Source organism: Acartia tonsa, chromosome 11 (genome assembly GCF_053477335.1).
Source record: "Acartia tonsa isolate MP-2025a chromosome 11, ASM5347733v1, whole genome shotgun sequence".
Taxonomy (NCBI): Eukaryota; Metazoa; Arthropoda; class Copepoda; order Calanoida; family Acartiidae; genus Acartia; species Acartia tonsa.
In genome coordinates this window covers 19891495-19915877 of record NC_137270.1, presented here as the reverse complement: position 1 = coordinate 19915877, position 24383 = coordinate 19891495, and the positions used below count along the sequence as shown (strand labels likewise).

Genomic DNA, 24383 nt, shown 5'->3' with positions numbered 1-24383 from the left:
GCGCTGGAAAGTGTTATGTGTGACGTCACAAGAATACGTCTAAAAAGAAAAGATGAGTGGAGAAATCGGAAAGGAAACCCATAACAAACGTATTTAAACGTATTTTTATGACGTCAAACATAAAACTTTCTATCGCTTCAAATTGCTATTTTTATTGGTTTGTTATCATGTTATTTTAAATACCAAAAATGGGGCTTTTTCGGTGATATTTTTCGATTTCGAAGCTTGTTTTTGGAAAGGTTCAAATCCAAACTGCGTTTAGTCTGCATTGGTGCAATGTCATACGCGTGACTTTCATACAAAGATCGTGATAAATGCCTTGTACCATAAACAGGGGCTAAACATCCACAATTAGAACCTAAAGAAAAAGGTCTTGGATTCAATGAGTTGTTTTCAGGGGAATATAAAACCTTAATAAAAAGAAAACAAATTTTAATTAAAATGTTTAATTTGCATAAAATCAATGATTACATTTATCTAGTGAAAAAAAGGACTAGATTCTGATATTAATGCATAAAAAAAGGAAAAAGATTGAACATATTTTTTATGTGTTTGCTTATGTAAAGAGTGTTTATTCAATATTACAAAATTATAATATAGAAATTCTAAAAGAAAATTTATCAATAATTAGGGTCCGTATGTCGTTAACGGTTATAAGCGAAGCATCTCAATAATCAAATCCTAAATATGTAAGTATGTCATTAAACAAAGTAGTTTTGCAACAAATTTACTTACAGTTTTGTTTAGACTTATGTATTAATAATCTGCGTATTTAGTTCTGACACTCTACAAGTTTTAATGTTCGTTTGTCCAACCGTTTTAGAGCTTCGCTTGGATGGATGTTGTCATCCTTGTTAATGTTACGGGTTGACTACATGGTTCAAGATTCAATTGATATAACTTTATATTAAAGATATTAGGAAAAAAAATCCTTTAAAATTTCCAAACACAGCTTGAAGCCAGGTGTGTCCAAGCTTTTTTTGGGAGGGGGGGTTAAAATTTTGTCAAGGGGAGTAATTTGATTTGGGGGGGGGGGGTTAAATACCCCCTCTAAATGGTTGGGGTAAACTGTAATTAGAGGGGGGGGGGGGTGGTATAAAATAAGAAATATTTTGGGAGTGCCTATCTTTGCTTTTTATTATACTAAAATATCAGCCACTTATTTTTTTATTTTTGATTCGTATGCAATACTGTTTGAACAATAACTCTCATAGTCCACTTTAATCAAGGGTTATTGGATTAGAGACAATATAATATCATATTATACAGATAGATAGATTTCATATATTATTTATATATAGTTAGATAGATTCAATATAAATTCATATCATTTAGATAGATAGATTAAATATAATATTATATCCTATAGAAAGTTTCAGTATCTATCACAGATATTTTTTGAGAAGAGTTGATCATTATTTATGGGGATAATTGCTTAAAATCAACACAGGACCAGTATGTACATTAACTGAGAAGCAAAACATTAACAGTTCAGTGGTTTCCTATATCCTAAGCGTCATACAGGGAGTAAGTTAGATGGTTAGATAGATAGATTCAAAATTATATCATATCATGAAGATAGATAGATAGATTCATTGTGTTTAATACTGATAGATAAAAAGATTCATTGTGTTTAATACTGATAGATAAAAAGATTATGTGTTTTAAAAAACGAAGAAAATTTTTTTTTTAATGTTTAATTATTCGTAAATAATTGAGTTTCTGTATGTTTTATTGTATACTACTTACTAATATTTAATATAAAATAAAGATAAAGCTGTGCAATTTTGAAACAGATTTGTACTTGTTTCAATAAAGTTTAATAAACCCTGTTTTATGGAGGGGAGGGTGAATAAAATAATAGTTTGATATTAAGAAGACACTTTATGATAAAGTTGTAGAGTCACGGAGGAGAGGACTTTTAAAAAAAAATAATTAAATTTCTTCGTTGACTTGAAAACTTTTGAGACTTTTTGTTGAATTTAGATTAGTTGGTTCATTAAGTTTAGTGTCAAAACGTTTAAAATTATCATCCATTGTATTTTCCCAGTATCTGTATGTAGTAGCAATCAATATAATATCACTTGGATGTTGCACCAGATGATATCCTTATACTCTGTTAAAGTGATGCTCGTAGCTGGCTAAAATAACTGAACCACCCATCCACCCCATTTACCTCATCCTTTACCCTTCTACTGAATTAACTGACCAAAAAACGGTCCATAGCAGCAAGCTAAATTGACGACAAATTTTGCCTTGACAACATATCCACGTAGATCCTATATCCATTGTGGTAGCATATTGTATTTATGAGATTAGGTGGGGTAAGGACTCCATGATATGTTTACCTTTTGGATTATCTTCCATAGTACCATAGCAATAGACAAGGATGTGCAGCCTTAAATTTTACCCATTAAATCCGATAGATTACTTTTTTTGTATTTTTAGCTGTTTTAATTAAGCTAGGGCATGGCAATACATATATTTTATAGAACCAATCAAGCGACGTGCAAATGAACCAGGGATCTAAAGGGATAAGACAAAGGCCAAAAAATTGATGTACATCCAAAATAAAACACAATTTAGTCTTCCTGTAGATCAAAATTAGTGGTTGAAACATTTGAACACTCAACTTAATAAACCAACCAATCAAAATTCAGGAAAAGTCCCCAAATTTGTTGAGCCAAGAAAACATTATTATTAAACTTTGAGGAATTTTAGTTGTTTATAGCTGTTTATAGTTCCCAAGAAACAATGACGTCATACAATACAAATGACCAATACACAGATAAAATTACCAATGTCAGACCAGTATACATTTTAATTGACCAATGTTAGGCCAGTATGGTGTTATTTTCTATAGGCAATATGAAAAGCTTCTGCCATCCCCTGGTTTCTGAAAAACATTAAAAACTGTATTTGTTTTTAGGGAAATCTCTGCTATAAAATTATTTTACAATGCTCTTTTTTTGTTTTATTTACACATTTTTATGGATATTATACAAAATATTTTTCATTTTGTTCAATTTGTTTTTTTTTCATCTCATAATATGATTGTGTTTGTATATTTTACAAAGCTAGGCAACCGGTAATAGTTAAGAATCGATATATAATTACTTGGATGTTGCACCACAATTTTATGTACTTCTATAAAGTGAAACACACAGCTGGATAAGATAACGATACCCCCCATTCAATCTCCTTTACCCCATCCATTCCTATCCTACTGGATCATGCAACGATGTGGCCAATAAATGAGGTTCATATTAGAAAAAAATTTCCCCTGTCAATATATCTACTGAATTATAGGTCCTAAATAGATTTTATTAATCCAATAAATTAAAGGGATAGTTGCACGAAATGCATTTAAACTTGAATTTAGTGAACTGTATATTTTTTCCAGTTCAATGGTTTAAAATACATATAAAGGGCATATTTTTGAAAGAATTTCAATTTTCTACCATGTAGTTTTTAAAATATCTTTAAAAAACTTGAAAGTCGTATTGTTGTGATATATGCAATTAATATTTTCACAAAAACAGCGTGACGACAAATTTAGTGATGTCTAATTGTTTGTCATTTATTAAAATACAATATTTATATATGTTTGATGGTTACTTGTAACTTATGCTTGAAATAATTTTTAAAATACACTTCATGCAACTATCCCTTCAATTTATTGGATGATTAAAATCTGTTTAGGACCTTTAATAAACCATTGAACAGGAAAAATCATGCAGTTAACTAAATTTAAGTTTAAATGCACTTCGTGCAACTACCCCTTTTAAAATAAATAGATTTTTTAGATACATATTTGTTATTGTATCATCTCTATAAATGAATGAATTAGTGCAGGGGCACCCTATTGAGTTATAAGACAGGATTACTCTGTAAATTAACAAGGACAGTTATGTCTGAAGGCTACAAAGATAAGTTTTATAAAAATAATTATAATTTAATTTGGAGGTATACTTCGTAGGACTATACAAAGTAAAAGTGTGTATACTTTTCCACCATTAATTAAAGTATCTTTGAATCATAAATGAATGAATTAGTGCGCGGGCACCCCTATGGCGACATAAGACAGGATAACTGTGTAAATTGACAAGGATAATTATATCCACAAACTACGGAGACAAGTTTGATAATTTTTTTTCGCAACGTAATATAAACAGCTTTACGCGGATATAAAATGTACTATTATATATTTATAAAAAAGACGAAGAGAAATAGCTCCTAGAAAAGATAAACTTACACCAAAAGATTATATTTTTTACATCTTTTTAATACTAAAATAAAAATGGGGGAGGGTTTACTCCCCGACCCCTATAGGCCTTTAGGGGCGTAACCGCTATTAAAGTGACTAAATAAGTCAAAGAGTAACTTTGCACCCAATAAAGAGACAGGGAATAATAACACATAAAACAAGGATGACAACATCCATAAAAGCGAAGCTCTGAAACGATATGACAGACGAAATGATTGACAAAATTATACCTACGTAAATATGTTGCAAAATTTCTAAAATACAGAATACTGTTTAAAGACATACTGACATTTTTAGGACTTGATTATAGAGATGCTTTGCTTATAATATTTTACCTTATTGTAATAGAAATCAATACTCCAAAAATCAAATCAATCAGATAATTATATAACATAAAAATTAATATTAAAAAAGTTTAAAACCAACATGTTTTAAATGGACGTACGGACATTCTGGCAACGTTTATAGGGTTGCTACGCTTTCTAAACTACTACAGGAATCATCATACAAAGTTTGAAGTCGATAGGACAATTCTAACATGCCTAAATTAACGAGAAAAGCTATCCGTTACGGACGGACGGACTGCTGGATTGACAGACTGACGGACTGACCGACCCTAATTATAATAAAGCTTCGCTTTCAAAAATATTGAAGAAGATCAGGGCGGGAGGGGACATTGAACTGAAAATTACACCGGTACCCAATATTTAACTTTGATGGTTGGTAAAATTATTAGTGTACAAAATTTTCAACCAATGATGTAATCTACAGAAAGAATAATTTTGTTTATGATTATTGGTTATGTATATATATTCATCTCCATTGTCTTATCCCTTAATATCCCTGCAGAAAAATGGGGGGAAATCAATCTGAATGTGAGCAATAACAATAAATGGTCAGGGAGTGTGACAAATGTTCTGAAAACAAGGATGACAACAGCCCTAAAAGCGAAGCTCTAAAATTTTGAAAAACGAATACAAAGAATTAAAGAGTGTCAGAACTTAATGAGGAAATTAAAAGTATATAAGTCTAAACAAAAATGTAAGTAAATGAACATTACAGAGAAATTTAACAAATTAGAACAAAAATATTTTTTATTAAACATTTAATTAGTGTTTATGTATTTGTTATACATTTGTTATAGTTTGTAATAATAATTTTAATTATACATACATATCCATTTCCTTTTTAATAGGGGGAAATGAAGTGGCAATTGGAGATGGGGAAATCTAAGAAAGGGCGGGGGGAAGGATGATTGAGAAAAGGTTGGTTTCTAGATTTAAAATTACAAAAGATTTACAGTAAAACTTTTGCTGTTACTCTACTATTTAACCATAACTTATTGGTTATAGGAACTGCATATAATGTAATAAAATCTTATTTATTAAGAAATCATAAAAATAGTTACCATATGGACTAAATATTCTCCAGCCAAAATTTCTACACTTAATTTATATTTTATTGACAGCTCCATGATTTATGTTTCTAATATATTGTGCAAAATATGATACACAGATTTATCTTTATCTCTTCTTTGAAAATTGAAACAAAAGCATTTTTTTAATAATCTATCTATTTATTTCTTTTACTACTTTATTTGATAAACATGTCTAGTCGTTTTTGAGATATTAACGGACATTCTTTTATTCCTTGTATTCTATGGCTTTTTAACTTAATATTATTAGGGTGTTTACTAACTTTTATCGTTCATTGTATTATATCTTAAGGGTCTGTATACATAATTGTAAAAATTGATTTACCATTTTTACCATTTACCATAATACAACTAGCGGCTACACCCCTAGTATATAAGTGCTCTGAATTAGAAGTAGCTTAAAAATATCTTAAAACTTTCCCAAGACTTTAATCTGAAACCAAAATAGCCTAAAACCATTATATGAGGCTTAACAATAACAGAGAACCAAAACAGTCATAAGCTATAGACAAAAAAAACTTACTATTGTATATAATAGGATTAGTATTTTAATTTTTAAGCAACTAGTTGACATAACTGTACTTGTTATTTCTAATATTGAAACCTCTCCGTGACAAGTATAGAGCTCACCAATGAGATGGGTTATTATTTCACTAGTTCCCAAATTTTTCTTGTTCTTTGGCTTAACAACTTTGGGGACTTTTGTGAATTTTTATTGGTTTGCTCATGAAGTTGAGTATTCAAACGTTTCAACCACTAATTATAATCTACAAAAGGGGTAATTTTGTGTATCATCAATTTATCGGCCATTGTCTTATCCCTTTAGATCCCTGTCACCAATGCTATGAGTGATTATTATTGATATCCAAATATTTATTTATTTCTCTCTTCATATGCATTATGTATACACTATACATACATAAACAAATACTAATATAGAATGTAATGCATGTATTAGAAGAAATATTATTAGACTTCCGTCTGTGTCTTTGTCCGTAATTCAAGATATCTTAATTTCTTTGGTTTAAATGTCTACTAAAGGGATCATCGTACTAACCCTCTCTGTCTTTCCAAAAATAACCTAAAACCGGACCAAGCCTAAACTTTCCTGAAAACTGTCCTGTTTACAAGATCTTACGGGACATACACATGGTGAGAGAAACCGTTTTATCTCCCTTAGTAATTAAGCCATGCACTTAGCAACAATTTTGTTATTTCTTGGGTTTGACATCAGTAATGTTTCATGATAGAAGAGGAAACATAACTTCAATATTTGTACTCATATTAAGGTTTCTACTTAGTTAACTCTATTGGCATTGGTATAAGGGCAAGAGATAAATAGAGAGGGTTAAGAAGGTTAAAGGGGTTTATGTTATATTCTAAATACAATATAACAGCTGAATATAAGTATCAAAAGGCAAAAAAATTGATGTGATTTCGTGAAAAAATAACATTAAAATTCTAAAATAATAGAAAGGCTATCTTGAAAGCAAATAATATTTATAATGCATAGATTATTTAGAGAATAAATATATCAGCATTTTAATCTTTTTAGTCCTTGACCTTCACTTTCTTTGTTTTCATGCTGTTTACTATGATGTGTGCAAATAAGTAATAAATAAGAATGCAATATTTGCTTTTATTAAATGCTAAGGTGGCTAGGACATGTGCCAAGATTGGAACCAAACTGGAATCCTACTGAGTACTTAAGAACTTAATGAACCAACCAATCAAAATACAATTAAAAATCCCCAATGTTCTTAAGCTTAGGAATATGAAATTATTATTATAAACATATGGTGATATGTTTATGTAATAAATATCCAATGTGATATCTTAACTGTCAATCTTTTTAGTTTACAAAATAATTAAAATATTTAAAAAATCTAGTAGTATGTTTACTTATTAGGATACTTTGTAATGAAATAAAATAATAACTAGATTATTTGCCCATCAATCATAATTCAAGTGTCATACAGCTTATATTTTCTATTTAAATGATTTAAAGCGTGCAAGAAAAATAAATCATTTATCAATAATTCAACAACAAATGCATTTAATACAAATTTGTTCAGACTTGAGATTTTCATTACTACCATTATACTTGAAGCTAATTCAATATTAACACAAATTAAGCTTTACATTACTGTATTTTTGTATATTTGTGGATTTGAATGATTTATTATTGAAAATTGTTGCAACTGTCACCGAAAAAATACATAAATCCATATTTTAGTTTACTAATCCACAAAAAATTAAACAATTCTCTTGGCCAATAATTAATTGGGACACTTTTGTTTTTAAGTAGCACAGTAACAGCAATCTAATAGCCAGAAACTTAGAATTATCTAACATAAACTGCAATTTTTAATTCATTTTGATCATAGTATATTTTATTGTGTTTAACAGTTCATTATATTTTAATATTTTTGTATTACTCTTAATTTGTTAAAATCAAACAGCGAAATAAGAAATTACAGACATTATGGAAAAACAAACTACCAATGATTTGTTTCATCCTAAGTTTTAGAGTAACATTTTTATAATAAATTTTATGTATTATTTTATATTGTAACCAGCGACTTCGCCCCTAGCCACTAGGGGCTTTGTCCCAAGAGGAAATTTTTAAAAAAATATTAAGTACTTCTGTTGCTGCGACCATAAATTTTAAATTAATTGCCTAAAAAAAATGGGGTGGTATTTTTTGTGTTTTTTGGTGGGTTGGGAGTGTCCCACCCTCCAAGAAAATAGCCTAAAACCACCACAGAACCAGTAGGTATATTTCCTGAAGAGTAGAATCTGATCGGTTCAGTGGTTACTGAGATCTTAATGAATAGACAGACGGATGCACATACAGACATGTTCTACTTTGTATTATCCTATTATATAAAGTAGTAAGCGTTTTTTTGTCTGTCCCGAAGGATCTTGCTAATCGCTAAACCGAAATTGTTCTCCTTTACAGTGAAGCTTTTTATAGGTCCTGGCAAGGTTTTAAACTATTTGTGGGAGGGTGTCTTCACCTCCCTCCCCCCACCAAAAATATTTTTTTTACTCTTTTGAAACTTAAATTTAAAATATGACGAGGTCGCCATTTTTTTCCTCCTACCTTAAGTGCCCCTAGAGGCTTCTAGGGTGCGTAGCTGCTAGTAGATATTATTGTATTACTTTTAATTTGTTAAAATCAAACAGTGAAATATGAAATTACAGACAATATGGAAAGACAAACAAAAGATGAGTTTTTTCATCCCAAGTTTTAGGGTAACATTTTTGGAATAAATATTATGTATTATTACATAATGCAATAGAGTACACCATATCTTATACAAAAAGCACACAATACAAATAACTTTTTTCTGTAAATCAATATGGAATAAGGGAAATCATCAGACTCACTTATACAATTGTCATCAGATCAGAAAGTGTTATTAAATATAATGTATCTTTTTAAAAGCGAAGCTTTTCTATAATTAGGGTCGGTCCGTCCGTCCGTCCGTAACGGATAGCTTTTTTCGTTAATTTTGCCATGTTATAATTGTCCTATTGATTTCAAACTTTGCATGGTGATTCCTGTAGTAGTTTGGTACGATTTTAGAAAGCGTAGCAACTCTATAATCATTACCAGAATGTCCGTACATCCATTTTAAACATGTTGATTTTTTACTTTAAAAAAACTAATTTTTATGTGATCTAATAATCCGATTGATCTGATTTTTGGTATACTGATTCTTTGGACAACAAAGTACAATCTTATAAGCGAAGCAACTCTATAATCAAATCCTAAAGTTGTAAGTAAGTCCATAAACATTATTCTGTATCAAGCAGTTTTTCAACAATTTTACTTACCATTTTGCTTCGATTCTTATACATTTATATTCTGATTATTCAGTTCTGCATTATACAAGTGTTAATGTCCGTTTGTTCTACCGTTTCAGTGCTTCGCTTTTATGGATGTTGTCATCCTTTTTATATAACAATGTTGCATGATATGGTTCAGAAACTATTAAAAGTGTAAATTTGTCTCAAGTAAGGACAAAGTACCTAGGTTTTCCTCATAAATAATTAACAAAATTAGTCTGCTCATACCAAACATGAAGAAAAGTTTCAATATAATAAATTGTTTCTTTACTTGCTATTAGAAACAGGATTATAAAATATAAAAATAAAAATACTTATCAAATATGATAGTTTTAGAAAGTTACTGTAGAATTTTAATGTTAAGTTAATGTAGAATTTTAAAATTATAGGTTGAAACAAAAACTGGAAAATGAAAAGAATTAGGCAACTTAGTTTAGGCCATCAAATATGAAAGTTTAGTTTGTGTAGCTGGGCCTAAGCTGAGTGCAGGAAATAAACCTTCACTGAAAACCTCTGAATGAAAAGTAATAAATTTATTTTTTATGTTATAATTAATCAAAAAATAAGCTTAGCCAAACATCAAATTTGTAAATTGCAGAAATATTTAACTGCCTTTTTCCATAATTTTTTTTATACAATCTTTGACTTAGACAAAAAAAATATTCCCATGGTAGACTAGAATTATTGGAGGAAAAGCTAGGAATGTTTTCTTGTTTGTCTAATGATCCTATGATTCAACCCTTTATTGTCAATTGCCCATCTCTTGACCAAAAACTTTTCCCTAGGAAATAATGCTAAATGAATTATAAATATAATGTTTCCCTTTTAAACACCTAGTTTTTAACTAAAACAATAATAGTATAACTAAAACATTATTGTTCCAACTTGGAAATGACTTAATTGTGTAAACACTTAAAGAATAGAAGAGAGAGAGATGCAAATAATTGTTTTTACTGTGGATGCATGCACAACTAGCACTGCTACCAGGACCAAACACTTTTCATTCAACCACATTTTTTATACAAAATCAGATAAGCCTCTAAATTAAATTTGAATTGAACAAAATTTGGTAAGGTTTCAAATCATTATGTTCACTATTATCTCAAAAATGATCAAATAATAAAGTTTTAAAGTCTGCTTTTGTAAATAACCCTGCTGATAAGTTTTATGTATCTGAGTTTAAATTTTTTTCCTCAACACTGTCAACAATAAAATTATTCGTTAAGCACCTTAGATTCAAAAAGAAGAGGGAATAAAAAGATAAGTTTTTAGGAAAATAATTGATGGCAATGTAGGCTGAATGTTTTCAGCCCATTGTAAATTGATATCACTTAAAAGTGCTAACTTGAAAATTGCATGTTCTGTTAATGAGTAACAATCTAAAAGAGATAGCATTAAGCTGAATTGCAAAAAACTTTGAGTTGTTGATTATATTAGGGGTTTATTATTTAAGCATTAGTAAAATTGTTATCTGTTTCCCATTTTCACAGTGCTAAATTACATAACATACTGTTTAAGGTTTAGAATTTTGTGATTGTCTAAGTGTACAATTGTTAATTAGTCTGAAGATGTGTATTCTAATTTTTTATTCTCTTATTATGAGAAATATGCACAGCCAACATCTGAATTAGCAAATTTTGAGATATGCATATTTTTGCATAGAAAAGTTTTGACTGACAATAATATCATCCTTATTCCTTTATTCTTTTCAACCAGTTTTATACTTTCAGTACTTGAACACTTTATACAAATAGATTTTCAACAATTTAAAGGGGAAGAAAATATTGACATAACCCATGATATCTTAAGAATTTTACCTTCAAAATGATTATTTTTACAATAGAAACAGATCTCTTGAACGATGGTGAAGTCTAAGAAGACATTTAATAGACAGTTGAAATTATTGAGATTCCTACTAAAGATGTTAAAAACAAGGATGACAACATCCATAAAAGAGAATCTCTGAAACGGTAGCTAAATTATCATTAACACATACTTACATTTTTAGGACTTGATTAATATTATAGAGATCCTTCGCTTGTAACATTATACCTTGTTGTATTAGGAATTAATATTTATAAAAGTTAGATAATTAAATAAATATGTATCACATAAAACATTGTTATTAAAAAGGTTAGAAAGCAGCATGTTTAAAATGAACTTTCTGGTAACGAATATAGAGTTGCTACGCTTTCTAAATCGCTTTTAAAATCATGAATAAATTGTATTTCTTATTTCAGATGCTCCATATTGTCAGCCAAATCAACAATTTGTCTATGGAGTTGGCAGGTATAGTTATTTGTTATGCTTTTACTTTTTAAAAGTAGCATAATTTTTCTGCGTGTGGTTTTTGTATTAATTTCAGTTTAAAGTTTAAAAAAATGGTGAAATTTAGTTTAATTTAACATTTTAAATTCTAAGTTTAAATAGAAAAAGTAAAAAACTTTTTTGAGAAGGTTATTTGTTCTAAGAGTGATTTCTATTGGGAGGTTGTTGGTACCCTCCCCAAAAATAGTTATAAACCTTCCCAGGACCTATGAGAAATGTATTATGGACGTATAGCAGACAATAGTCAATTATAGAGAAGAGTCGCTATTCTTACCAATGAAATATTCACAATATGTGTTCATGAACTTTATTAACTATATAAAAATACATGCATGTAATAATATCAATATCTGATTACTCTGTAATTATCCTGGGTTGAATTTATAAAGTAACTGTGGCGTCCACACCTAGAGACTCAATTCTACAGGGAGCGAACCTAGCTATGCTAAATTCAAATACCAACTAAAGACCCTTTGATTTGCACATTCTTATTTGCAAGCAGCATCTTGCCATACTTTATTATGACAGCTAACCCCTTTTAGCCTTTACCCTTATTTAGCTGTCTATTTACTTTTGAGAGGAGCAAAGCTTCTCTTTAATCCACACCACAGAACCTTCACTGTAAAGGGTGACCATATCAGTTTAGCGGTTAGAAAGATCCTGCGGTACACATTGCCAGAAAGAGATCCTATTACTTTATATAAAGATTATAAAATTCAAAACTAAAAACAAAATAATTAAATTTTATGATTACTGTACTGACAATAAACACAACTAATCTTATTTAGAAATGAGCGAACAGCTATATCTTGTGAGGTAGTTAGTAACCCCTCCATGGCTCTGACCTTCCAGTGGAGGTTCAACACGTCTACCACTTCCACTCCTATAAGCCAGGTATAAACAATCCATTGTAGCGAGGCTTCTGTATAAAGTACATGTGTCCGTTATTTTTTTTCGCAAAAGTATTCAAATTGAGCTTAAACTTGAATGTGTTTTACCTTTCTTTAATTATCAATGATAAAATATCTAAATATCTATCTTTTCTATAACTATTTTATATATCTATCTATCTGTTTTTCTATAATTATCTTTTTTCTGTATTTATCTATCTTTCTATGTCTATTTTTTCTGTATATATTTATCTGTCTGTCTATATCTATTTTTAACTTTGTCAATCTATCTTTTCTGTTTAATTGCATTAATTTACCTACTTGCTTATATGCCCGTCTCACTCTCCTGTTTAGCTGTCTATTCTTTTTGAAAGCGAATCTTTTCTATAATTAGGGTCGGTCCGTCCGCACGTCCGTGACAGATATCTTTTTTCGTTAATTTAGGCATGTTAGAATTGTCTTATCGATTTCAAACTTTGCATGGTGATTCCTTTAGTAGTTAGGTACGATTTAGAAAGCGTAGCAACTCTATAATCTTAACAGGAATGTCCGTACGTCCATTTTAAACATGTTGATTTCTTTATTTTTTAACATCAAATTTTTAAGTGATCTAATCATCCAATTGATCTTATTTTTGGTATGTTGATTCCTGGGACAAAAAAGTATAATGTTATAAGCGAACCAACTCTATAATCAAGTCTTAAAAATGTAAGAATGTCCATAAACATTTTCCGGTATCAAGCAGTTTTTCAACAAATATACTTACAATTTTGCTTCGACTCTTATACATTTATATTTTGATATAATTTATATCTATATTCTAATTATTCAGTTCTGACACTATACAAGTGTTAATGTCCGCATGTCCTACCGTTTCAGTACTTCGCTTTTATGGATGTTGTCATCCTTGTTAAATCTTTGTGTAATAAAAGTATTAAAATAATTATAATTAGTTTTTTTCTAGGCTAGTAGTATCAAAACTTTTCGACCAAAAATTGTATTCTTTAGAAGGGGTAATTTTGTTTATTATCAAAGGGGATGTACAATATTTAATCATCCATTGTCTTATCTCTTAATATCCCTGCTAATTATTCAGATTTCTCAAGTGGTTTCAATATCCAAACCCAAACACGACCTTGCTAAAATTTTAAGAATTTTCATGTTACATAACAGAAACTAGATAAACATTCAAATTTTCTGGAATATTTTTTTTTACTTCTTGCTATTATCACTTTGAAAGCCACAGGGTTATAGGGATTTTTAGTAGCGAAGTTACTCTATAATTCGAAATGTCCGTACATCTGTATGTCAGAGACAGAAAGGAGGAAATGTGATTTTCTCAGCTTCTATAAAAGATATAGCGATTTTCAGAGATTAATTATGTTAACATTCTTCATAATATCACCAAGTTTTATTAAGATTCGTTAATTGGTTGAGGAGCTAAATCGATTCCTACATTTTTAAGTTTTCATGATTTTCTCAAATTTTTAGGGATCAAATAAGTTCACAATTTACATACCCCCACAAACTTTCATTAATATTTGACAATTGGTTGAGGTGCTAGATCGATTCCTAGATTTTCACGCTATAAATCTTACAAGGTTTTGTGATTTTTTAGTTTAATGTTTTTTATCCATCAATAATCTTTTATTTTCACTACTTATGGATGTTGTTATCCTTGTTAAGATTATAAACCTGGATAACATCTAGAGGATGGGATACAACATAAGGTGTTTCTCTGAAAAAAAAATTTGCTACTGAAGTGCATGCTTACTCGGTCAAACCCTATAGGACAATAGGCAAATATTTCTAGTTTTAAGTTCTAGCATATGTTTCTAAGGTTTTGGATTTATATTTGGGATTATAATGAAACAAGTATTCCATAATACTTAAAATAATATCTTTAAAATAAAATAAGATGACACAACTTTAGGCTTTAATAAATTATTTAACCACGTATCAAAGCAGAGATTCTGTCTTAGCTAGTTAACTATAACAGTAATATAAATCAATATATGAACCAACCAAAAAATTAATGTTTGAATATTGTTTATTCTTATCTTATTATCAGTGACTTAGTTCACTTAAGATAACGGCATTTATGTGCTTTCCTCTCAGAAACTTTAAAATTAGCCAAAATAAGTAAAGTTGCGTTATTCTTACCCCCCGAATTCCAACATGAACAAAATTAGCCAAAATAAGTAAAGTTGCGTCATTCATACCCCCCTAATTCCAACATGAACAAATTAGAGAACTTTAGAATGCCACATCCATACACCCTTGGAATGCATCCACGGAATATTGAAAAGTCAGACCTTAACCTGGAAAAAAGGAAAAATAACTTTTAAAAATAGAGATGCTTTAAAGAGAAAGTCTTTCATTTGATTTTTTTAAAAGCAAAGCTACTATACAAATGTTTTGTTTGTTGGTCTGTAATACTTTAGAATACATTTTCCAGTATGGCTTCGAAATTGATTAATGTCCCATGGATTAGAACCGATTATATGTGTTTTATTCAAATGTTAAAAGAAATCAAAAACAAAGTAGAAAAAGGTCAAATTTATTTTTTAACACAAATTAGACCAAAGCAAAATATGTATTTTTCTCGTATTCATTCGAATCCGGTGGATAGGAACCGGTTCTTATCCATACAAAAAAATTAAGTCTAGCATCGTATTGTGGTATCCGCCTAGGGTAAATGGCAGACACCAGAGTTCGAATAAAGACTACGGCAGTGTGAACAGACGTGGACACCTATACTATAGAGAAGCTACGCTTCTCTAGCAATCACTAAATAATAAACATAGTCTATTCAGTTGTTTCTTTATTGCAGGTCTAAGGATAACTAAAGTTGTACAACATAATATAAATACATATGGATTAGGAATAAAGATAGTTAAAGATAAATCATACAGTAAAACATAGATAATTGCAATGGTTAGGTAGATGGCTATCCCTGTCTGGGGCAAGCAGGATAGCCCATGGAACAGCACAATAGGTAGATAAGCATAGAGGGGTTGAGTGGTAGGTCTGGGTACTAAAGAGGGAAGGTTTGATGATTACTTTGACAACAACAGTCTGTGTGGGGGTGATTCTATCAGGTGAGGGAAGGCTTAGATCCTTTATCCTCAGGGTTGAGGTGGTGCTGATAACTTGGTGGTTGAAGGGGAAGGTTCCGGTGCTTAAGATGGGAGAGGGAGGGGTAACACCCCTCCCTCCATTTGCAGGACAACTGAGAGATGAAATCAATACCGTTATCTGACATATTTTCAGGTGGCTTTACAATTGTAGAATAACAGGATTTAGCTGGGTGCGTAGCATCACTATAATGTCTTGGTTTCTGCATGGTCCAGAGTTGCCGCATACCACAACTCTCCCCTTGGAAGGCTGGGAGGGGTTGTCTGCACCGCCAGACTTCCGACAGTGGTTGCGGCCTTCAGTTTGTTGTCCTTGTGGAATGGGTCCGCCAGGATACCAGCTGCTGAACGGTGGTGGACTCCAGCCCTCCCCAGGTCGAACGGAATCTGCTATATCTGCTGGAGTAGCTGGTCCTGTGGGATGTTCTGGCCGTTGGATGTGTACCTCTGAGGCCACCCTGGCAACCTCCAGGGGTGGCACAGCACATGAGGGGGCTTGGACCAACAGCCGCCTGGTATACACCTCTTCAGGTTTCTCCACTGGGCTGGTGGTCTCCATCGTGTTGGTCACCTTGCTGCTGGCAGGCTGGCTACTGGATGCAGGCGCAGCTTCTTCGCCCTCGGGGCTGGTCAGGTTCATTCGGCTTCCAGGGTCTCTGTCAACGCGGGCAGGTGGTGGTTGCCATACTGTAGGAGCGTTGCCTCCCTCAGGCTCATCCTGGACATTGGCAGGGTGGTGCATGGCAGTCAGACCTGCGGGGTAGGGGAAGGTAACAGTCCATCCCTTATGCCGGAGGCTGTCTTGGATCTGCAAGGGTGGCTCCGCTCTAGTTGGCCGGGAGACAGGCCCATCCACGGCCACTGCTGCTGGTGGACTGGAGGCACAAGGCTCCGGATTTCCTCCCCTAGCCTGAAGGGGTCCAGGCACATCGTCTCCATCTTGGGTAGACATAATTGTTGGGGATCCTCTACTTCTATGGTTAGGCTCGGCACTTGGCGCATCTAGTTGAGATACTCCCAAGGCAGCGGTCAAAGCTTCTTCAGTTTGGCTGGTAATGGCTGATATCCTGGTTCCTGGGGCAGATGCAGGGGGCGCAGGCAAGTTTGGCCCAGCCCAAACTTCCTGGTACACCAGTGCAATACAATTACCCTGGCTTGGTTGAGGGAGGTAGACAGCTGGATGCAGTTGAGGGTGAGGGACAGCTGGACTCTCCCTGCTGGCTGGGGGCTCTGGCTGGCTGGGGGTGACGGGTGTCACCCCTTCCTCTGGGGCTGCGGGCTCATTCCGGGGTCCAGGTATCTCGGTGGCGGCGACAGTTGTTGCCCCAGGCACCAGTGTGGGGGCGCTGGATAGCACCCCCCAGTCTTCACAGGGGTCCAGGTCTCTCGGTGGCGGCGACGGTTGTCGCCCCAGGCACCAGCGTGGGGCGCTGGATAGCACCCCCCCAGTCTTCACAGGTGGCGGCGACGGTTGTCGCCCCAGACATCAGCTTGGTGGTGCAGGGAAGCACCTCTCGTTCCTTCCAGGTGGCGACGCCGGTTGGCGTCCCATACATCGACTCAGACTCGCTGGCTAGCGCCTCTTGCCTCTCCCACTCGGCGGCCGCCAGGGCCTCCCCGTACACCGTCCCGGTGGCGCTGGGTAGCGCCCCTCGGCTCTTGCTGGGGGTGACAGGGGTTACGGACACCGGTCCCCTGTGGTTGAGGCTGAGGTCCAGGCCAACCCGGTTGGGTTCAGCCGCTCCTCCCAGCACGTTGATCCTGGCCACTATGGTCCCAATCTGAGACACAGACTCTTGGGTAGCCGCGGCCCCAGCGGCGGCAGCTGGTTGGGGTAACGGCTGGGCATCTCCCTCCAGGTGGACCTGGGTGTCAGACTGGTTGCATGCAGGTTGTTGGGCGGCCTGGTGTTTCTTCATTGCCTGGTCCCAACCGGTTCTACACTTGGCGGCTGTGTGGCCGTTGAAGCGGCAGCGCCCCTTAGTCCAGCTGGGTCCCATCAGGCCGGCTTCCCTAGGGTGTATCAACCTGCCAGGTCTCTCCTCCTCCAGTTGGGGCACCAGCTGACAAACAGGGTCTCCCCTACTAGGGGTCAGGCGGTGCTGGGCTGCTTGTGGTGGCTCCTTGGTTACATTCAGCCTCCTCCCCATACACACAGGTTCCTTCCATCCAACAGCGGCTCTCCTCTCCTGGGTGGCGAGGCCAGCCTCGGCCTTAGCTTCTGCAGGTGCTTCTCCACATGAGGGATCCTGCCTCTGAGTACGCCAGGTAGTTGGTAGCAAAGGCCGTTGATGGTGCCAGTCGGAAAGGGGGCTATGATCTCTGGGGGGTACCTGTGGCCAGTGTGTGGACAGGTACCCACAGGTGAACCAGCAAGGCCCAGAAGATGCCATACTGATGGTAGCCTGAACTGTATTCTGGACTGCCAGCAGACTGTTGGTAGCCACCTGAGTTGGGCCAGAGTTGCCAGCTGGTATTGCGTCCCTGCCAGGCTCCGTCAGCTGCTGGTGGGGAGCCCCTGCGGTGGTTCTGGTTTTGGCAGGGGGTGGCCTTCTTATTGACTTCCCTAGTTGGAGCTCTGCATCCTGGTGGGCCTCCATCTTCAGCAGCATGGGGGAACTTGGCTGGGACATGTGCAGTGGTTCAACAGAGTAGAGGCATCTGGTCTTGGAGTGTGGGGGAACAGCCTCACTGCTGCTGGTCAACCCTGCTCCCTCCGTGCTGGGTAAAGCCTTCCACTGCAGCAGGTCACCAGTCCCCATCCTTAGGCCGGTCTCCAGTCGTTCCATGCCTGGGGGCTCCCAGGGAGGCTTGGGTGGCGGCTCCCCCACCCCCAGGTACGCGTCGGGCATCTGGGTGAAGAGCCTATTCCCCTGGGACAGCTCCCCATCCTCCAGCTTGGTGAGGCCAGCGCCAGGGAGGACCTTTCCACCCCAGAAACAGGTGGTACTGGCCCTAGGGCTGGGCCCCTTTGGAGTCTCAGTTCTGGTGGTAGTGTCCATCTTGGGGCTGGCCACTAAGTCTCTGAAGCTTGTCACCTTCTCATTAGGCTCAGTTGCATCATTCAACACCCCCAGGCGGACACCTACAGGTTCAGCAATCCCCAGTCCGGTATTGCTATTTCTCGTGCGTTGAGCACCAACTGAACAGGAGCTGTGCAGCGGACATTCAGTCACCCTTCCAGACAAGGGGATCTCAGGGACCAGGGGTCTGTGACCTGGCATGTGTTTGATGTTCACTGTGCTCAACACAGTAGGCCAAAGTAATAACAGAAGCAGTATCTTGTATGAAGAAGCAGAGAGTGGTGGGGTACAGATGTTGGTGGTTCTGGTCCAAATGAAGACTTCTGTCCACCACAGTGCCAGCAGCAGGCCTAGGCACACAGTTAATGCCCAATCAGGAATGTCTTCTATTGCCGCACGTCGGGCTAGGGGCTGACAAGTTCTTATCTTGTAGATATAGGAGCAGAGTAGAGTAGCCGCGCCGCAAGGAGGTTCGAGCCGGCTCACCCCTAGTATAAATACTATAGCTGTGTAATTAGGGTGGTAGTCCACGTAGCCGTAGGCTCGGTCCTCCTGGCTCAAGAGTTGCTGTGGCTGGCGCGTCCCCATGATAAGTAGCAGGGGGTTGGTCTGTTGGTGCCAGCGTCTTGTTTAACTGTTGAGCCTGAGTTGTTCTCCTTTCCAGTATAGCTCTTGATTTCTGTGATAACCAGCGGATCTTAGCTTAAAGGTAAAAGGGAATATGTTAGGTATCCATAGATGTCTCTAGGAGCGTATCCGCACCATATACGTGTATAGGAATATCCCCAGAGCTAGCTAGCTTTCCTCCTTGCTCCAAAAAAAATCACGCTTCCTCTGTATATAGTTCACAACTATGAGGGTCGATGGTCCAGGTACACACCACCACTGCCCAGTGTGGGGCATCAAGTCAGGCTATGTCCACAGGGTGGGCGTACTTTCGTTCAGTTACCATATCAGTTTCCAGTGTTGTATGGTGAGGTTAGTATTCACTTACTTGCACCCATGATACAAAAAAACAACACTATTTATCACTTGGGTATTTATATATACATATATTTGTTTCACTAACCACTCAGCTTTGAAGTAGGGTTGGCAGGGCTAGGAAGATGTTGAGGGTCTGAGCTGGTCTGAGGAACTGATTTAGTTTTCCTTATCACACTGTAGATAGGGAGGGAGGAGCTTGCAAGTTTTTTCTTCTAAAAAAATATCTCTGTTGTATGCTATAGAGTGGCCCCTCTCCTGTGTGTGTGTGTGTGTGTGCGTGAAATCTCCTTTCCTTGTAGCGCGCTTACGCACCGTCAAATCCGCGCACACAGGTAAAACGCGCACTTATCCCTCAACTCGCCCTCTCATTGGTCCGCTTTGTCCGTTGAATTTTTCTGATATGTCCCGCACTCGGTTGCGCGACCCGTAAATGGCGCTCTGTCCTCCCGATCGCTAGCTCCACACCGTGGGCGGACTTAGTCAAGTGTGGGTAGGAGGGGGGAAGCGCGTGAGGGGACGGGGTAAAGCCGTCCGTTCCCCCTGTGGGGAAGGGGGGAATGCTGTGGGTTTGAGGTAACTGTGTAATGAGGTAATGTTGCCCTCTCTCCTTAATCCTAGATTTATTGTTATATCACCTTGATTGTATTCTCTTCAATGGAGAGTGGGCCCCTCCCTTTCCTCTGGAATAAAGGGTGTATTTGCTGTGCAGGAGGCTTTGGGTGGTTAGATTGTTTATCAAGGCATTGTCATATTACATCTAGATTCTATTTTTGGCCTTAGCACAATACATAACAGATTTGTTTACCAAGCCTGTTCTATTTTTAGTTGTTATCACAATACACAGCAAATCCAAGCCTGTTCTATTTTTAGTTTTATCACAATACACAACAAATTGTTTGCCAATCTTTGCTCATAAATTTATTGTTTAACCATCACACCAGGGTGGTAATCCCTACAATGTGATATAATATCTGTTTTTCTAGATGGGTGGCTGCGTTGTAGCCTCTCAGGATACTTGGAGTTGACGTAGTTTTCTCTGCTTTGGTGTACTACACTCGTATGTTGGCTCGCAGCTCGCAGCTATGTGGCGTGTTTCAGCCTATCGGCGGCAGGGAATGTCCCGTCCTGCTAGCGCCGCTTGCAGCTATGTGGCATGTTTCAGCCTATCGGCGGCAGGGAATATCCCGTCCTGCTAGCGCCGCTTATCCAAATCCGGCTGATGGCAGCAGGGAATGTCCCGTCCTGCTAGCGCCGCTGGTTCGGATCCTGCTATCTCTTGCAGTAAATGTTGGCCTATTTTCAGCCGTTTGCACTTATTTGGCCTGTTTCAGCCAGTCCGCAGGCCTGTTTCAGCCCTTTGAGCGCTCAATTCTCCGTTAGATGTCGGCGCTTCTCGCGGTTCTCCGTCAAGTTTCGCTGTTTCACTTCCACAACTGCCGGATGCAGAGTTAGACCTTGCTATCCAGGGTGGGTAATTCAGGTTGCTTGTGTCAGTTTTGCCAGTTTCACTGCTGGGAGTACCTTAGCCTCAGCTGCGCGTCTGCTCTACACTTGTGGTTCGCCGTAATCTCACACAGCTGTCACCAAAAGTTGTGGTATCCGCCTAGGGTAAATGGCAGACACCAGAGTTCGAATAAAGACTACGGCAGTGTGAACAGACGTGGACACCTATACTATAGAGAAGCTACGCTTCTCTAGCAATCACTAAATAATAAACATAGTCTATTTAGTTGTTTCTTTATTGCAGGTCTAAGGATAACTAAAGTTGTACAACATAATATAAATACATATGGATTAGGAATAAAGATAGTTAAAGATAAATCATACAGTAAAACATAGATAATTGCAATGGTTAGGTAGATGGCTATCCCTGTCTGGGGCAAGCAGGATAGCCCATGGAACAGCACAATAGGTAGATAAGCATAGAGGGGTTGAGTGGTAGGTCTGGGTACTAAAGAGGGAAGGTTTGATGATTACTTTGACAACAACAGTCTGTGTGGGGGTGATTCTATCAGGTGAGGGAAGGCTTAGATCCTTTATCCTCAGGGTTGAGGTGGTGCTGATAACTTGGTGGTTGAAGGGGAAGGTTCCGGTGCTTAAGATGGGAGAGGGAGGGGTAACACCCCTCCCTCCATTTGCAGGACAACTGAGAGATGAAATCAATACCGTTATCTGACATATTTTCAGGTGGCTTTACAATTGTAGAATAACAGGATTTAGCTGGGTGCGTAGCATCACTATAATGTCTTGGTTTCTGCATGGTCCAGAGTTGCCGCATACCACAGTATTATATCCAGTTTACTACGAATATAAAAAGTACAATCAAAAGATCAAAAACTTTTTTTTATAAAATAGATATATAAAATTGTACATTTTATATCTGCTGAAAGCTTTTTATGATATGATGCGAGAAATAATTATTAAAAGATTTTTTTAAAAATTTTGGATGGTACCTTTACTGTAATGGAAACCGACATTTTTTGCATAAATTTATTATTATTTGCACAACTCCCCCCCCCCCCTCCCTTCTTCTTTGGCAGCACATCCAGGAAACTAAAGGGATAGGACAAATTAATGTACATCACCATCATGATACACAATATTGCCCCTTGTGTAGATTAGAAATAGTAGTTGAAACGTTGGAACACCTAATAAACCAACCAATCAAAAAAAAAAATTCCCAAAGTTGTTAAGCAAACGAGTAGGGGACTAGTTTAATAAATAGCCCATTGTCCCCTCCCTCCCTGAGGCACGTCAATGTGCATCGTCAAATTTAAATATAAATGACATTTTTTATCATAATAATTATTTTAGGTATTTTTCTATTGTAGAAAAGCTTAATACATTTAATAAGTAAGGAAATTAAAGCACAAGACTTGCTTGATTTAGGGCTGGACGGACTCATATAGTAGTTTAACAGTAGATCCGCTACTAAACATATCTAAACCATTCATTGATTTATTTTTTTTTTATTTTAAGTCATTACTTTACAATTACAGTAATATCAAAATGAAAAAAATATTGAAGTTTTAAATCAAATTATTACAAGGATAATTGTTTCTGATTCCAATAAAATTTTGGATTAATCAAAAATGTAGAGATAGAGAAAACTATGAAAAAAAGATTTATAAATCTGAAAAAAGTATATATCAGAACAATATATTACTTTCATTCAATAAATGAATTTTAGTATCCCAACAGTACTTTTAACAAGGGAAGGAAGGTACATTGAACTTATTATTACGCTAGTCCCAAAAGCTCTACTAAAACGTTTTCTTAATCGTTATCTCAACAACTAAGAGGACTTTTATTGAATGTTGATTGGTTAGTTCATTAAGTGTAGTGTCCAATTGTTTTAACCACTATTGTAATCTACGGAAGGAGTAACTAGGTGTATCATCGTTATGGATGTACCTTTAATTTATCGGTCATTTTCTTATCCCTTTGGTTTCCTGCTTTTTAACAAATCATCTGCTTAGTTTTCCCTAAAAGTTAGAGCCCATCCTTTATAGAGAGCAGGGGATTAAGGACCGGACTTAGCACTTCGAGGGAAACCGCAGTTTTCCTTATCCCTAATTTCTGAAAACTTGGAATAAGTTTCTCTTGTAATTCTGCTGATTACTTGGAGTTTGAGTAACACGATGCATTTCTATCAATTAATATTTGTTTGTCATGCACAATAAACAAACAATAATCAATATTATTACAAATCAGTGAAAGTTATATTTTATTAGATTTTGTATATCCAAACAATTAGAATAATCAATTTGATAAATTGTCTTTGAATTTAAAATAAATATCTCCTTAACATATTTATAAAATGCCCAAATTGTAAAAAAATTCGTCTTGTCTAACGACTGATCATTTATCTGTCTTTTCTTTTGGTGGAAACACTTTTTCTAAATCTAAATCTATTTAGTACATGTCTATCTATCTGTAATTCTATATGTACTTTTACCCGACTTTTCTACCCGTCGATCTTTCTATCTATTTATCTGAAGTCTATCAATCTGTATAAAGCCCATCTATACAGCATGACCCTCAAAAAAGTATTTTTAAGCATCTGCAGCCCTTATTTCTCAATGAATTAAAAAAAATGCATATGTCCTTGTTCTCCATAGTATTCCACATAAGTAGATATAAAAATATTTTTTTTACCTCCATTAACACCGGAGATTTTTAGAGCTAAAGTTTTGAAAAAGTGACTGAGGAAAAAGTAACTTTTAACATGAAACGACTTTTTTAGCAAAATTAAGGTAGAAATCCTTTTATTTTTGTTATTAGCAGAAACTTTATACAAAAATGAAATAAAAAATTTAGTTTTTGAGTAAAAAGCATTTTTTTACACATATTTTTTGAGTCTTTTTAGTTTAATGATATTTTGAAAAACTTACTTATTAGGCAAAATTTTTTAAGATTAAAAAACCAAATAAATCTTTATGAATATAGCAGGAAAATTGTTTT

At 35.8% G+C, this 24383-nt stretch overlaps 1 protein-coding gene across 4 annotated transcripts in view; it reads left to right on the top strand.

Annotated features, from left to right (window-relative positions):
* LOC145331655 (nephrin-like) overlaps positions 1–24383 on the top strand; it is a 201113-nt gene that overhangs the window by 128347 nt on the left and 48383 nt on the right. For all 4 annotated transcript variants that reach the window (XM_080176434.1, XM_080176433.1, XM_080176432.1 and 1 more), the window contains 2 exons: positions 11798–11846; positions 12674–12779. In XM_080176434.1, the coding sequence (XP_080032560.1) occupies positions 11798–11846; positions 12674–12779 (155 nt within the window). The remainder of the gene's footprint in view (positions 1–11797; positions 11847–12673; positions 12780–24383) is intronic.